This window comes from Calypte anna, chromosome 8 (genome assembly GCF_003957555.1).
Source record: "Calypte anna isolate BGI_N300 chromosome 8, bCalAnn1_v1.p, whole genome shotgun sequence".
Lineage (NCBI taxonomy): Eukaryota > Metazoa > Chordata > Aves > Apodiformes > Trochilidae > Calypte > Calypte anna.
Window position 1 is genome coordinate 20,282,531 of NC_044254.1, and position 17,255 is coordinate 20,299,785.

At 50.9% G+C, this 17,255-nt stretch overlaps 1 protein-coding gene across 13 annotated transcripts in view; it reads left to right on the top strand.

Annotated features, from left to right (window-relative positions):
- Positions 1–1,369: 1,369 nt before the first annotated feature.
- ST3GAL3 (ST3 beta-galactoside alpha-2,3-sialyltransferase 3) overlaps positions 1,370–17,255 on the top strand; it is a 191,887-nt gene continuing 176,001 nt past the window's right edge. For 6 of the 13 annotated variants that reach the window (XM_030454990.1, XM_030455000.1, XM_030454999.1 and 3 more), the window contains exons 1-2: positions 1,531–1,613; positions 14,327–14,471. In XM_030454990.1, the coding sequence (XP_030310850.1) occupies positions 14,357–14,471 (115 nt within the window). In that variant the 5' untranslated portion in view covers positions 1,531–1,613; positions 14,327–14,356. Of the gene's footprint in view, positions 1,614–9,055; positions 9,270–13,487; positions 13,599–13,676; positions 13,980–14,326; positions 14,472–17,255 lie in introns of those variants that run through there. The other 7 variants (XM_030454992.1, XM_030455002.1, XM_030454991.1 and 4 more) reach the window with 7 other exon arrangements.

The following is a 17,255-nucleotide window of genomic DNA, read 5'->3' on the forward strand; positions in this document are numbered from 1 at the left end:
TCTTCCATCTCAGCTGGGGCATGAGTCTTGCCTGAGTCACTGCCCAGCATATCCAGTGTAAGCCCCTCATGCTGCAAGAGGACCCAGCAGTTAACAAGCAGTTAAAAAAAATTGAGAAGAAACTGTCTGCCACTGTCCTGGGTGCAGATCATGGTACATTCAGCTGTGGTACAGGCACTGTTGTGGTGCAGGTTGCATGTGCAGAGGAGGTATTACCTGGCAGCCAGTTTTATTGAAACTGGGAGTGGTACAGGATGCTGGTGTGCTACTGTTGGAGATAGGAAACCATTCTGCTGGGAGCACAGAAAAGGCTGATAAATAACTACACCGAAGGGCCTAGCAGCTTGTCTGGCTGGAGTTGTGGTTGCCTGCAGTGAGTAGCTGCACATGTTCCTTGGCTCTGCAGCAGACACAGCTTTTGCTTGTCCAGCCCTAACAGAGCTGGGGCAGAATGAAGGAAGCAGTTGTGTTGGCAGTCAGGGGAAGGTCTGTCCCAAGTCCTTTCTGTCTGTTTCCAAACACCGTTTAACAGCTGGTGTCCACAAAGACTGGCAGAGAGTTAGAGCTCTTATTCTGCCCTTCTCCCTTGCATGTGGGGAGGTAACACAAGGTGTCTTGCTTGGACCCTTAGCCATCCTTGCTCCAGCCCTGGTTGGAGGTGGAGGCTCCTCTTGGATCCCTGTGGAAGCAGGGGGTCTGCAGCACCATCCCCATTAGGGAGGCCCCATCTTGGGCCCTCAGTGCTGTGCAGAGCCTGGCAAGGGGAAAAGGACAGAAAAACAGACCTTAGCTGTACTCTCTCCACAAGCCAGCAGAGCTGAGGGGCTGCCAAGGGCTGTGAGGCAGGGAGAAGAAAGACTGTGTTCATGGGAGCTGCGTGGCTCTGAGTTGCTGGGCTGAGAGCCAGGCACGTCAGCACCTGATGGGCCAGCTCGAGGAAGCGATTCTCACTCCTCACCCTCTCCAGCTGAGCCCAGGGCTTCTCCAGACAAACTGTAGTTAAGGGATCCTCGTGTAGTGAGGTTTTTCCTGCCCCACTGCCCTGCCTTCTCTCAGCTGGGCTCTTGCCTGTGTGGGACATGACTCAGGCACCAGTGTGCTGGGGGTTCTTTCCCCAGGAGGGTAAGTAAAGATCCTCAGGGGTCTTTGCACTGCTGACCAGGGTCCCTTCTGCCTTCTGAGGTCTCCCAACCTCCATCAATTTGTGTGGGCAGCCCTGGGGGACCTGGATCAGTCCCTTGCCCAGCTGTCCAGTCCCTGCAAAGAAGCAGCCCCCAGTCCTGCACTGGCTGACCTGAGGCTGCATGGATGGTTCCCAGCAAGAGGTTCAGGGTCAGGCCATGGGGGCAGTCCCTGGGGACTGGGCTGTCATCTCCTCCCACAAAAGATCCCCACCCCTTCTCCAGGCAACCTGGGGCACCTCACTCTTTCCTCTCGGAGCTGCTGGACAGAAGAGCCCTTGTGCAGCCTTTTTGGGGAGGTGCCTGGTACCTGCTGAGGGAGACTCCCCAGCGAACGGATGCCAGGCTACGGCTGGACCTGGCCAGTGCCTCGGGGGTGTTTCGGTCTCCCTCCTCTCAGCACAGACTGTCCCACAGCCCTGGAAGAAGCGGGTAAGATTGCTCAGGGCTCTGATCCCTGCGGATGGTTCTGTGCTGGCTCAGGGAGCTGCTAAGGGTATCGGTGTGGGGGAGCAGTGAGATAGGTCTGTGCCTGAAGTGTTTCTCTCTGGGACATGCTGCCCATGGGTCACCAGCCCAGGAGGGGTTTGGCTGTGCTGGGGAGAGCTGACCTGCTGGCCTTGGCTCTGATGGATGACAGCATGGGTTGGGAGTGAGTAGTTGGTATGTCAGGTTTGAATTCGGGATGTGCGTGACATCCTGGCGACAGTATCTGGGCTGGGATGACATCAGTGTGGGTTGGCTATGGGCTGGAGCAGTGGGCAGTTCTTCCTCGGACAGCATAGCACCAGAGGATGTCTGGATGGGAGAGAGTGGGGCTTGTGGCTCAGGGCAGGGAGCAGCCACTCCCTGTGGGTTGGGTGTATGTGGCAGTCTCCCAGCACCTGTCTGGCAGTGGTGATGGTGGTGTTGGCTGCAAAGGGCCTTTGGGCTGGTATTCTGAAGGCCAGAGGAGCAGGCTGGAGGGGACATGGTGCATGCTGGCCAAGGGCATGCTGCAGCAGAGAGCAGGGCTATCCTGAGCCCTCTTCTTCCACAGTGTTGGGTGTGGGTGCTGATGTGCTCCATGCACACCAGCACAGTCATTTGGCATCAAATCCAGAGGGTGCCAGAGTCTGTCCGTAGGGATGGATTTGTGATACTGCTCTTTAAGCCATTCCTGTAAGAGCTTACCCATTCTTCCTGGCTCCTCCAGCAGCATCTCTGTTCCTTTTCCCACTCAGGTTCATGCAGCAGATGGTTGCCTGAGGCTCAGTGTCAGCAGCCCTGCTTGCTGTCAAGCCTTGAAATTTTAGAACATGCAGGGATGGGAGGGGAAGAGTGGAACTGACAGCTTTGCCCTTTGCCTCTGTGGTAGGGCTCAAGGGCAGCCCTGTTCCTAGATGGGCTGCTAACTTAAACATGCTTTTCTGCTTCTCTGGCTTTTCCAGTAGGCTGAGTTTGCCTTCCTGCTGCTGCTGCTCTGCTGACTTGCTCCCCACCTCCCTGTCCTGCTGCCCTTGCACCCACAGTGCTGCGAGTTTTCACTGCCTGGGTTCACTTCTGGCTTGTCACAGGGTGTCTTGGCAGCACTCCAGTTCATCATTGTTAGGGGTTCAAGGCAGCAGGTTTCAAACCCCCTGCTCCCCTCTTCCCTGCTCTGCTTGGTCCTTTGCACCCAGGAGGGACAATCCCTGCATAGGTGGTTGTTGTCTCCCTTGGCCAGGACAGCCCCAGCTGAGATGCTGTGCATGGCCAGGACACTCCACACCAACCTCTGTCCCTGGCATGCCTCTGCTACAGGGGTTACTGAGGCAGAGTACAGGATCCCAAAACCCTGTGCTGGGGCAGGGCAGTGGAGCTGACACTGCCCCGGGCTCTCTGGCCAGGGACCAGCCGTTCCTATCTGCATAGCAGAGACTGTAGCACGACTGCCATCGGCCCACTCCCGGGATATTTTTAGGACTGTTTGTGTCGATGAGGAAGAGATGATAGGCTTGCTCTGCATCCGGATCACGAGATGCTTCTCATCGTCGCCTGGTGTGATGGGAGGAGCATGGGCCTCTGGCAAGGCTGTTCAGGGCCACAGTGTGACAGGGACCGAGCCACAGCAATCCCTCCAGGAAAGGCAGCACTGCCTGGGTGCTGCAGCTGTGGGCTTGCTGGGACCAGCTGCTGGTTCAGAATACCCTCATCCTTCTCCCTCTGGACTTGCACAGCTTCACTGGTTAATGAATCCCCCAAATCTCAACACCTATTGAGCTTGAAGGTTTCTCCCAGCTTGTCAAGGAAAAGGAGCAAGGTATTTAAGCAGAGATACTGTGGGACTGAAGTGTGGAGCACAGGCAGTGACATGCTCGCACATGGTCACTTGTTGCAGAAATGAGGAGGCCCTTCAGCTTTTCTGTAGGCTCTAAGGCCCAGGAAAGAGTTAGGGAGGAAAGAATAAAAAAAACCTTTTGGTCAAAGCCCTGGGTGGGAATGATGCTGACGGAGAGAGAAGAGATGCAAATCAGAGGTTATTCTGGGATAAGATGCTGGAGGACAAGAAGTCTGGAGCAGGAAGTGTCCTCCTTGGCCAGGCTTGTCTGCAGCTGGTCCCCCAGCACACATCACTGTTGGGGAGTGACAGTGCCAAGCTGTGACTGTGTCCTCAGTGCTGGTATAGAGTCAAAGAGCCCAACACTTCCAGCAGTGCCAGCATCCATGGTTAGATTAGGAGGGAACTAGAGTGGGGCAGACTGCTTTGCCCAGCTTGATTCTGGGGTTCACATGCCAACCTAGATGGATTGTATGTGCTGGACTCTGAACACAGGACCTGTCTGGTTGGCTGCACAAATTGACTGTGCTGATCTACCACATCCACCAGGAACCAGTCTGTCGGGGAGGATGTTGTTGGTACCAACACCTTGCTGTATTTAGTTTCCCACCTCCCTGCATTGGAAGGACCAGTCCTGCTGCAGGCACAAACCTCACTCAACAGGGTGCTGAGTACTGGAGGACTCCAGCCCTGAGCAGCTGGCTTTACCTGGCCCTGTGGAGCTGCCAGCCTCGCCCAGAGTACCAGTGGTTCAGTTGATGGCTGCAGAAAGCTCATACACCATCTTCTGTGGCACAAGGAATTGGTTCCTGGGGGGAGCAAGGTAGGGAATCTGCTGGAGGGGCTGAGCTCTGTCCCTGGCTTCTTGCTGCTGAGTTGGGTGGGCTGCAGGTGCCTCTGACCTGTAGTGTGTGGCAGATGAGGGACCTGCTGGCCTGGCTGTGTCCCTGCAGCTTCTGGGACAAGGGCAGAGTATGCCATGGCTGGCGGCTCTGCACATATGCTGTTTAGGACATCTCTTGCTACAAGAGGATCCACTGGCCCTCTAGCCCTGTTCTCACTCACACCTACACCATGGGATTGTGTGAATGCTGGAGATGCACTTGGGGAGGTTCATTGTGCTGCACCAGCCCCTGGGGCTGGCAGTTGCCTCCTCATGGCTGCTATTTGCCTTAGTCCTGCCATCAAGCACAGCACCCAGACACATTTCCCCCTGGGTGCACTAACTCCTTGTTATGCAAAGCAGCTACAAGAATCCACAGGTCACCACAAATGCTGAATCTCCTAAACACAGTGGGCTCGTGCCCAGCAGCAGAGAATGAAATCTTGGCCACATCTTGCAGTGCAAGGGCCAGCGTGCTGCAAGCCAGCTCACCCACCCGTGACACCACCACCCCCCACCAGCCCTGCTCTGCCTTATAACTTGTCCTGTGTAGGGTGGCTCCTCTGCCTCCTTCCCTTTCCCATGCATGGTACAGACACCAGGACACAATGGGTCCTGCATCTGGGCCCTTGCCAGCCCATCTCCCTCTGCCAGGCAGCTGCTCTTGCACTCATAGGTGAAGCACCTGCACCAACAGCTCCAGCACCTCCTCCCACCACCTCTCCCAGAGACTGGCAGGATTTTTGTGAAGTCCTTGCATAGTCTGGCACTTTTTCTTTCCTCACACTGTCTCTCCTTGCTGCTACCTCCTGTCTGCTTGATCCCTTTCCTGAGCATCATTCTTGCCCTGGTCTTGGGTGAGCGGGTGGTGAGGTGATGCAAAAAATGTCTTTACTCTGGGCACATGGCACCTTGGGAGGTTTTGATGTCGCTCAGTGCAAAATCGATTATTTTTATAAAGAATCATGCAGGAAACAGGGCAGCAAAGGTCATGTGAAATGGTTTATTCAAAAGAAGCAAGCTCAGTCCCATACTATTAATTCTGCTCTGGCCTGGCCAAAAAAAAAAAAAAAAAAAAAAAAAAGACACAGGATTTATGTCTGAAATCTTGACAAATGGCATAATGAAATTTCAGGGCACAATTCAGTTGCTGTAGGAATGTGGCTCACCTGGAACCTACAAGGGCTCCTCATAGCCACTTCCTTGGGGCACACAGGGAAAAGATCAGAGCAATATATACGAGGGAGGTTTGTAATTCTGAAGTGAGGACTGATACAGCAGAGCTGTGGGCTGCTGCACTTACACTGTGGGTTTTGGCACCAGCTCCCTTAGATGTGTTTGGGAGACACCAGTACAAGCACCAAAGGTGGTCACTGTGTTGTGTGAAGACAGCTCATGTGTTTCTTGGGTTCAGAGGGTTCGCTGTACGAGGAAGCAGCTGGAGACCACCTGGGATTCAGGTAGAACACTGAAAAGAGGAGCCCATGGCCCTCTGGCTCCATTATCACAGCAGGGCAGCTGGAGTTACACAAAGTCTTGCCTGCTCCAGCGCAATTAATTAAAGAAGTACTGAAGCTCCAGGCTGGAAATGTGGCATTCCCTTGGTAAGAGGCTGAATTTGAGCACTGCTGCGGGCAGCCTGCCTGCACTTCAGAGCAGTATCATGCCATGGAGTCAGGTCAGGCTGAGTTGTTACCTGGCTTTAAAAAAAATGAACTGGAAGAGTGAGCCAAGAAAACTCCTTAGGCTGAGCCCCTCCATATCGTTCCCACTGCCTTCTTCGGCTCATGGGAATCACTCCTGGGCTCCTCTTTGCTTCTGGAGCTGTTTGGAAAGGAGAGCAGGAGCTCATGTGGTGGGAAACCACATGCCCCCCAGAAAAGAGGGGTGAACCCAGGGTTCCATACAGATCAGGGCAAAGGAACAAGGGTAACCACATGACAGCTCTTCTTCCAGCCACAGATAATGAAACATGAAATTAAAACTCGGCACATCTAATCTCATTTGCAAACTGCTGAACGGAGGGGCTGGCTGCTCCTGCAGCCTTCAGCAACCTTACTGCAAAGATATGTATTTAATTCCAGGCTTGAGCTTTTCCATCTTTATCTCTGCATCCCTCACTCTCCCATGGTGGGCTGACACTGCCTGTAGCAGAGCTCCATTCCCACCATCAGTGAGGACACCTCCTGGGGCAGAGGAGTAGCCCACAGTCCTCACATCTTGCACAGATGTATTGCCAAGCTATAGTTCCTTTTCTGACATGGTTTTGCTGCTTCTCAGGATTTCTGTGTCCATTTTGAAATTTGGAGAGCTGGACCTGACCTCAGGCTGGCTTTGCCAGAGCTCTAGAATGGCACAAACAGTGCCATGCATCTGCTTGGAAATTGTCTCTGCACACCTGTGGCCAAAGTGCTGTCATACAGGCTTAGAGCAGCATTCACATGTGGGGACAGATCTCTTTTCTTGTCTTTTTTTCCTTAATTCCTCCCTCCTGCCCCCTCTTGCTGTCAGATCCTCCACCCTGCAATACAGTCTGTTGTCTCTGTACCCACCTGTCTTTCTCACAGTCAATTAGTGTGCCAGTAATTGTGGTTGTGATTGTCTTATCAGGATGTTTGGCCCATGCTGTAGCAACAAACAGCCTATTCAGTATTTTACCATCTGTGAATATAAGCCTTAATCTTGTCATCTTGACAATTAATTTTGAAAACTATTCAGACCAGGAAGCAGTCACAGGGGGTCTAGGTATGCTTGCTGTTGTTGATGCCTCCCCATTAAGACTTGGCTCACTGACATAGCTCAATGCATAGCTGTTAATGCATGCAGTTGTTAATCTATCATGAGCCTTATTAATTCTTTATAATGCATGCTTTTAATTAAAATCCTATGTCATTGTTGATGGCAGTGGAAAAGTTGAAGTGTGCTGTACAGATAGATGCTCCTGCTCTCACCAGCCAGACCTTTCCTTTTGTCCAAGGAGGAGCTTCTCCTGCAAGAATTGTGCTGCGTAGCACAGCCTCCAGGATGCCCTTAGCTGGGCTTTCACCTCCCCAGTGGCAGTCTGGGTCTCTCTGCCATTTCTCTGCCCATTACTTTGGCTCTTTGAATTGCACTGGCCTCTTGCCAGATGAGCACTTGTTAAAAATTAACATGTGCTTAGGAGAGCCCATGATTGTGCCATCACAATGTTGTTTTTGAGTTACCTGGGCCTGTGGCATGAATGTGGCTGGTTAGGGGAGCTGCAGCCTCTCTTTGTGCCACTGCTGTGTCTGATTTCCTCCTCTCCCTGACAACATGTGAGATGGGGTCATTCCTGCCATTCCCATTTGAGAAGAGGCAGAGGCTGGACCATATCTGCCTGCTGTTTTTATGGCAAAAAAGGGGATGGCGTGATGCCTGGCTGGAGGGCACAGGGTGAGCTTGTCAGGGTTCATGGCCAATCTCTGAAATTTAGGTTTATTTAGCAGTGATTTTTGAAACTCCAGAGAGGCAGTGCAGTCGCAGCCAAAGCTGGGCTCTTTCCAGGTGCCTGCAGCATGAGTGTGAGGAAGCACACTATGAAATCTGATGGTGGTGCATGGGCTGGGAAAGATTTGGGAAAGCTTCCTATGCTCAGATCCCAAGTACACTTCACTGAGGGGGCTGTTGGGTGAAATAAAACCCTTTGAATGACAAATATAAAAGGGCTCTTTGAGCTTGTTTCTTTAAAGGGCAGAATTAAGAGGGAATCTCCACCCAGTGTATTAATTCTGAGAGGCTGTTTTCATGGTGTGCAGCCCAGCAACCAGGCATTGCACCAGACCCCTCAGTGAGTGGTGTCACTGAGAGCAGGTCGGGTTGAACATTCAGAGGCATTGCAAAATACTTCCCTGACATCACAACCAAACCAGCCTAGATGCCAGCAGCCACCACTATGTTCTGTGCTCTCCTCTATTTCACAGCACAGTCATCTACTGAGAGCTGGGACACCTGCTCCCAGAGAGCTCGCCAGGGTTCTGCAAACTTTGCTTCCACCTGCCAGGTCCAGCTTCCTAAGCCCCCCTAAAAGTGGCTACCCATCTCCCCTGTGGTAGGGTCTGCATCCAGCCCCAGATGGGCCATGAGTACCTGAATGTGCAGCTGAAACATGGGCTGACCAGCACAGATGGCTCTAACCTGCCAGTGGCAGGCTGGGAAAAGATTTGGGACAATTCTGCCCGAATGCTTCGCCTGATGCTATGGCAGCAAGGACTAATACAGCCCTTTGAGACAAAGAATAGGAAAAGGCACATTTAATCCCTGTGTCAAAGCATTAGGGAGGGTCATTGTGGAATTCTACATCTTTAAAAGGATTCAGAAAAATCAGAGAGGCTGTATAGAGCAGAAATGTAAAAAATGGCTTGGGGGTGGGAGGAAAAGCCTGGCAGTAAGAGAATTAAGCAACTCAGTATATTTAGCTTATCAGAGAGATGGATGAGAGGGGGTTGCTTGCAGCATATGTGTAGTGTCACAAAGAGAAAATGCTAGGCTCTGAAAGGCTCTTTAATCAAGCAGAAGGCAGAACAAAATGGTATGTCTGAAAGCTGAAGCTAGACGAAGGGATGTGGGATACTCTTCTGAACGTGAGCACGAGGGACTCCTGAAACAGACCCAAAAGGGTGGGAGTCTACAATACTTGTCTTCAAATCAAGCCTACCTCCTTTCTTGGAAAATATGCTTAAAGCAAACATGGTATATTGGAACTAATGCAAGGAGATGAGCCACTGAGCAGTGTTCTGGACTGCTGCTCACACTCATACAGCCGTGTGTCAAGCAGAACCATTGGATCATTTCAGCTGAGGAAGACCCTGGGAAACGTGGTCTGGTCAGGCAGCAGACTCCGGGAGCCGTTCGGGCAGGTTTTGGGTATTTATTTGCGCCTGCAGTGGTAAGTGTGGCTCTTTGCTGTTGAAGACATTTGGAGGGTGGCAGAACTTTTCAGCCAAGTTCAGCTTGTTTTAGCTTGTTTTATGTGGGACTGCTGACAATGCTGTTCAGCATTTGTGTTCTTGGAGTAGCCAGAGCACCAGAAATGTAAAGTGTTGTTCGCACCCTGGTCACGCTCAGTGCTCAGAGACTGTGTTTAAGAATAGTATGTAATGAGTGTGTGAGATGAAGCAAGTTTGGCCAGAGAGAGATAAAGATAAAATCCACGTGTTACAGCCCAGATTGCATTCCCCAAGTCTATGCATCAGCAGAGGTAATCTCTATCTAGCCTTTACTGGAAAGAGATCTTTGCTGTGGTATTTAGTGGTATTTAATTAGTAATAAAATACTACGATAATTAGTATCAGGTCTGATTTGATGACATGTAATTTGAGGGTAAGGATTACAGTGTGAATATTAGAATGAGAATTTTTATAAGGCAGAGAGTCAAAAGGAGATTAGCAGTCTCATGGTGAAAGAACCCCAGAGGCTGACGTGTGTGTGTTTGGAAACTGATGCAGATAGTTACAGCATAACTTTGTTTACCGGTGGGAAAAGAACCTGTAGCTGTTATTTATCTTTGTGTGTCACCCCATATAATGTGTGGCTTAGCCACCATGAAAAAAAAGCAAACAGGCACCATTTCAGCAGGAACACCCTGTGGTGCACAGCACCATGAATGAGATGTTTTTGCAGAGCAGTTTTGGCATGCCCCAGGCAGCCTCCTTCCAGGGGAAGGGTAGGAGGAAGCTTTGCTGGTGGCCTCTCCACTTGCCCAAAACCTGCAGGGGACATGAGCAGCTGAACCAGTGCCTGGCCCCTTGCACTGCTTTGCCCCACATGTGCTATAAGCATTAGGTTATGCCTGGCCCAACATGAGCACCTCAAGCAGCATGCAGGGCTGATGTAGAGACATGGGGTGTAGGACCCCTCACAGCTTGCTCTAGGCACCAGCCATCTCGACTGTGCTGGTTACCTGCTAACACAGCCAACTAGCCATGCCCTCTGCCGGAGCCTTCTTTTTCCAGCTTGTGGCTCATGTTGCTGCTGGAAGTGCTCTACAGACACATGGGCACTGGCCCCAAGGCTCAGTGGGTTGGCCAGAAGTGGGTTTTTTTTGAGCAGGATGGGCTGTAGCTCTTGCTGTTTCATTTGGTCAGTTTGGCTTTGAAAAGCTTCAGAGCATTCTGGAAAGTGACACAGCAATATGATAGGTTTTAATCAGACTTAATTATTCCCCTGCTGTCGATCTCCTAGCAACATCCAGCTTGACATCTGCCTGCAAATGAAACATGTAAGCTAAGAAGGAACATGTTCAGACTAAAGCCCTGCTACTCGAACCAAATCACTCCACTAATCATCGCCTTAATTCATCTCCTGGCCGTTAGGCAGCTGCTGGGTACTGGTACCTGATTTCCACAGATGCACAGCACTTGCCTCCTGAGTTTTTTCCAGGCTGGCAACAAGCATGACTTCATTTTGGGCTCTTTCCAGTGCACTGACACCTGATAACAGGGGGTAGAGTTTCCCAAGTGACAAATGTGGGCTCAGGAGCAAGCCCCAGCCTTGTCATTACCTGGCTTCATGCTGTAGGTCGTGGCTTATCTCATCATCAAAATCAGATCATCTGCAGTGCCTATGGACCACAGGCCTGAAACACTTGAGTGCACAAGCTGTAGAGACAGGGCAGTTTAGGTGAGGTTTGATGAGGGTGAGGGCAGATGTGGCATGGCAGTGTCTGGCATCACAGACAGCACCATGTTGCTGGGTCGCAAGGGTGTGGAGGGAGGGAAGGAGGGAGGAAGGAGAGACCTGGATTGTGCATCCAGAAGTATGAAGAAGTGAAGAGAGGAGCTGGCAGTGTTTGTAAAGCAAAGCCGGGCTCCAGCTAGATGTGACACAGAGCAGGAGCCAGTGGGTTTATTGGAGGCACTGAGCCTGTCAGATGAGTGGAGGCACACAGAGGGCCCATCCTGGTCCCAGCCACTGCTCCTCATGGAGCCAGAGGGAAGGGAGCTGCCTCAACTGGTGAGAGCAGGCAGTGTCCCCAGTGGGTCAGGTCCAGGGAGTTGGGGTCACTGCAGTGGGCAGCAGTGGGAGGGGAGACCTGCAGATGAATGGGGTTCTGTCGATGTTTTTGTGGCCCACCTCCATGTACCTCCTCAGGGGGATTCCGGTGTCAGTCATATCTGGGTTTTGGCATGAGTCTGTTTGGCTCTTGGACTGTGTCTAGAAGCTGTTATTAGTATAAAAAAAATCCCAGCTGAATGCCAACATGGCACGTGTGTCCCTTGTGTCTCCAAGGAGGAGCATAGTGGGTTTGTTAGCCCACCTGCATGGATGCAGCACATGGGGTTTCTGGCTATGAAAGTGGAGCTGTGTGAGCCCCCACAACCTTTCCCTATGACCTGTGCGGTCTCTGCCTCTTGCCAAGTGCCAGGGAGTGGGACTGAGCAGTGTTCATCTGCCCCTGCACCATCCCAGGCAGTATCTGCCAGTAAACATCTGTACCTGGGCTGGCCTGCAGCCCAAACCACTACCACATTGGATGTGGTTCTACGTAGTTTCACTTAAACTGATGTAGCTGTTTGTTTTCCTTGTCTTATCAGTGACTCATGTGGGGTGGAAACAGGAATTGCTGGGCTTCTTTACTGTCCTGAACATGCAGGGGCATCTCTTACAGTCTCTTTCTCTTCAGATAACATTTCACCCCTTGTGCCTAATAATTTTCCTGTTTATCATTCTCTCCCTGCTCTGCCTATACTTAAAACTGCCTTGTGTTTCTCACTTGTCCTGTACCTAACAAGTATTACGACTGCCCAGCAAGGCTGTGGCACCAGCAGCCAGGAAGACAATGCTGTGTGAATGGTGAGGTGTGGGCTGCTCCCATCACTGCAGTGCTCATGGAGCAGCTGTGCAGTGAGAAGGTGGGAGATCATAGTGTAATGGGAAGTGTGTGGAAGCAGTGCCAGCTGTGTGGCACTGGCTGTGTGGTGTGAGCTGCACTGCAGTGTGGCAGAGTAATGGATGTGGTCCCTGCAGTCCAGTGTGGAAGACAGGTGTGATTGCAGTGGTGGAAGTTGTGCAGCATTTGGAAGCCCAGGGAGATGGTGTGCAGTAGTGGGCAGGACCTTGTTGTGTAGGAAGTGGTGTGAGGATCTGCAGAAGTTGGAGGACAGTGTGAAAGGCAGTGACAGGGGCAGTGACTGGGAGCTAAACTGGACTACATGGCATGGCTCGGTGCAGTGACTGGCAGCAAGACAGGGCTGGGCAGCTCTATACAGTGGTTGTAGACCAGGCTGGGCCGAGCAGTGTTAGAGGCTGGGAAGTGCTGCAATTGAAGGGAGATGCAGTGCACTCAGATGATGTGACTGGAGGCCATGCACTCGCAGAAACTGGGTAGGAAGGAGGTGTGGTGGTGCATTGCCGTGGCTGCAGTGACTGCAAGTTTTAGAGGTGTCTCAGTGAGAGGAAGGTGCAGTGCTGTAGTTTGACCAGCGAGAGAATGCAGTGATGCAGTGCAGTGCATGGGGGGGCCCTGCACTGCCATGCCCGGAGGAGGGGATGGCTCAGTTGAGTGCCTAAGGGCACCGCAGTGGTTTGGAGGTGCCAACGAGTGACGGGAAGCACCGCTGTGATGCAATGCGAAGGAGCAATGCGGGGGGGAGGGAAGGGGAGGAAGCGCGGAGCTTTGCCCTGCGGCCGCTGGAACTGGGGGGGGAAGGGTGAAGTGCAGCGATGACAGCGGGCAGTGTGGTGCCCTGATGGGAGGAGGGTGGCGGGCTCTGCAGTGACGCGGGAGGGGCAGCAGCGCAGTACAGCGTAGTGTAGTGTAGTATAGTGTAGTGCAGTGCAGTGCCCGAGCAGTGTGGTTCGCCGATGGGCAGATCCATGGGTCAGTTCCAACACCCGGACCGGGCGGTGCCGGGGGGTTCCGGGGGCGGGGTGTGTGTGTGGGGGGGGGGGGGTATCCGCGCACGCGCGCCGCCGCCCTGCCGCAGCGCCCCTCCGGCGGCGACCCCCCGCCGCGCGCCCGCCCGCCATTGGCTGCAGGCGCAGCCCCCTGTGCCGCCTCATTGGCCGCCGGCGGCCGCTATGCGGGCGGGTTGGCAGCGCGGCGGCCCCGCCCCGGCGCCCCATTGGCGGCCACGGTGCCCCTGAGCCCGGCAGTGGTGGTGGTGTCGGCGGCGGCTGCCGGTCCCGCTGCGCCGCGCCCGGCATGGCGGCGCCCGCAGCCTTGCGACCGGGGCTCGCAGCCGGCGGCCGAGCGCCCAGGGCCGGCGGCGGCCGGGTGAGGAGGGGCGGAGGGGGCGGGAGGAATCTGGCAGGTCCGGCCCCAGCGGCCGTTTCGGCGAGACGGGAGAGAGGAGCGGAGACCCGTCAGGCGGCGGGGTGCCTCGTCCGCTCCCTGCCGCCAGCCCGGCGGTGGCGGCGGAGCCGCTGCCTCATCGAATTCAGACTTCGGCCGGCTGTTAGCAGCTGTCAGCCAGTGGCGAGCTGCCGTCCTGCTCGGCCCGGGCGGGCCACGCTCTCCCGGCGCCGTCCCCGCCTTCATGGCAGCCGGACTCATCATCGCGGCGTGCCCGGGGCTCCAGCGGGGTCCAGCCAGGACCCGCGCTGCCCTGGCAGGTTCCGCTATCCGTGAGGCACCCCCAGGGAGCCCCCTGGCGCTGTGGGTTTGCTTCACGGCGTGTCCGTGTCTCCGCTGCCCGGGAGGAGCGCGGTGCTGCTGGGCAGGCCTCGCTGGCTGCGGCCGTTCTGGTATCCGAAGTGGCTGCTGCCCTGCCACCTCGTTGTAGTGCCCTCCTGCCTTGCCGGAACGGCATTCACCCTTGTGACAGACAGAAAAAAAAAGAAAAGAAAAAGAAAAAGGCAGCTGCTTCGGTTGGTATTTCTTACTTTAGCGGTGGTTTTTAGGTCGTGGACGTGTTTTACCATGTGGAGAGCACGGCTGGAGATCTGTGCGTTATTCTGGGTCCCAGAAGGTGACTCCAACCTTAACCTGGTTTTCTTTCTCAGATCATGTAGAAGAGCAGATTTAATGTGAAGATGGGACTGTTGGTGTTTATGCGTAACCTGCTGCTAGCCCTCTGCCTCTTCCTGGTGCTGGGATTTCTTTACTATTCTGCTTGGAAGTTGCACCTTCTCAGATGGGAGGATTCAAGTGAGTATGAGCACTGTGTAACTGTTTCTGACCTCCCTAAAATGTCTGTTAAATAGTTGCAATGCTACTGAAGTGGTTCTGATTTAGTAGTATTAGAGGGATGTGATTAAGCCAAATCAAATGCTGGAGCTTTTAGTATACTTAGCGGGTTGAATTTGTGATTACCTAATGCTCTTTATGGCTTTACTTTTATTAATGGGTACAAAAGCAGTTTCACGTTCCATAAATCTAGTATTAGAGATATCAGTCCTCAGAATATTCTGTGTTAGTTTATGATTCCTACTTGTCAAAATGAAGAGTTGGTGTGCTGAGGCTCTTGTACCCTGAATCCTTCTGTACATTGTGAAATACCTAAGACAAGGGTTTTTTTGCTCTGGTGGATTTTGATTTCCTTCTGTAATCATAGATACTGGTTATCTCATCATCTTACTCTGTCCTTCAGAAATCCTCATCTTCTGTTTATCTTCCGTGTTATTCTCTGCCAGCTATCTGTCATCTAAAAGGATGTCTCTCAACCTTTTTAAGTCCAAGAAGACATCTGACCTCATTGAATACAATCTGAGGATTGTACTGTGTGGTAGTGTCATAAGAGGTTTTAGTTGCAATATAAATTAGTCTGAGGTTTGTTTGCTCAGTTACTACTCTTATTTTTGCTTGTGTTGATTGTTTTCTTGCTCACATGTGGGAACTGCTTTTTGAAAATATAAAAGCAAGAAAACAATTCCCTCCTTTTCCCCTCCTGCCCAAAACACAAGTCTGCCTTCTTTGCAGCTGTTCCCTGGGCTGTTTCAGGTGTCTCAGCTGACCGTTGCTCTCTGGATCAGTGATTGACAAACACTGATCCAGAAGGATTGTCTTTCTGTCTGACAAAAACCTGTCAGTCATATTCCTTCTTTACTGTGTTGTGCTTCTTTGCATATTGCTGGGGGTTTCTACTGCAGTGCTTATTAAACTGAGTATTTTTCTACCTCTGTGCTAAGAAGTTTTGCATGATGACTTGGCTATGACATTTGCACTGATGCAGTGATTTGACAGGAAGACTGCTGAGGTGTCTTGTACTAGAATGGCTATTTATAAAAAGATATGCATGGTGTTTTTCTGAGCAGGGTTTGTTTTTCAGCCTTGTATTTCAGAGAGTGGGTAAAAAATCTTGATGGCCACCTTCTGAAAACCAGCCCTTTTGTCAATGAGGTATTGATAATCCTTCCTGCATGAGAATGTACAGTTAAAAGAACAGTTTTGCCATACCATGGTGTTATGAACTTATACCATCTGCTGTCCTTAGCATCCTTCATACCACCAGAAACTGCATTGGGACTTCCTAAAGCCTGCTAAAAAACCCTTCAGGCCACAACTGGTATGTGAACTTTGTCAGGAGGAGATGCTTTGTTTTTATGTGGCATATACCATGATGCAGGATTGGGTTCTGAATTTCAAGTTTTGCTGCTATGGATTTTGTGCCTTTGGTTTTGTGTGCTATTTGTTATTTTATGCCATGTCAGTCCCAGGAAGTTTTGTGGTACTCATGCCTTGAGATGATCTATATGCAAACACTGTAGATTTCTATAAATGGAGTATTTTTACCTGGAAAGATGGCTTTTGGTTGCAGCCTAGTTAGAGTAACTTTTTTTGAGTGTTCTGACAGGAGCATTGTAAAATGATGTTGTAGACTTTTTGTTTGGTTTGTGCCTCCTTTTCTAGTCTTGTGTGTAAAATGTGTTCTTCATTTATTCTTGGAAATTGCAGTGCTTGCCTTGAGCTTCCTCAATGTGTACAAAACAATGCTTGTTTTAAAATTTAGATTATTGATCATTATTAGTTGTCATAATTGACACAGGCTGTACCATAGTTACTTTTCATCTAGACACTTTTGTGGATTGTGTCTTAACAGCAGTCTAGTGTAAGAGGGCATAATTTTGTGTGACTACATTTGAGAATAGTTAAGGTGGTGTTGTTTTCCAGTTGATGTTCAGAATTTTGTATGTATCAAAAAATATTATGTAATTTTACACACAAGGAACTTTGGCAGTTTTAAAATACAAATTTAAAAGCCTGACTTGGGAAACTTGATATGAAGAGTTAATGCTAAGCTTCTATAAATAAGCATTTGAAAGTTAACAAATGACAGAATTGAAGTTGCTCATTTAACCATGATAAGGCTTTTTTGGGCATGTGTAATATGATACATGTATAATGGTGCAATTACACTTTCTGTTTCTCTGAAGGGGAGCCTTGCTTAGTTCTGTGTACAAGATAGGTGGTGCTTGATACCTGTTTATGGGTTTATTTTCTGAATTACAGTTCAGTGTGTGACCTTGTAAATTTCCTTAAGATTGAGATGATAATGCTGATGTCCCCAAAGCCAAAATTAAGTTATTTGTGTTGATTTTGGGGACTCAGTAATACAAGAATATTGATCTTCCATTTAAGCTATTTTCTTCTAAAACTGCTTGCTCCTTTCTTGTGACCAGGGTCTTTATTCTGTGTAATACTGACAACCTAGCTTCAGTAGTCGCATTCATCTTTTCTCAGTTCCTTTCTTTGTGCTAGATGAGGCATGGAACTAAGCTGATCCTGAGATCCAGCACCCTTGCAATCTCTTCAGAGGCTGGTTTTAGTAAAATTGACCCCTGTAGTTAATATTGAACATAAATTTGCTATAGAGTACGGTGAAAAGTACTTATCTGCTTTCTTCCTGCTTCTGCAATTTGTTCACTTAATGTTTTAAAAAATTTCCGTGTTTGTTGATGTTTGGATTAATTTGAATGGTAGCTCTTTTAAGGA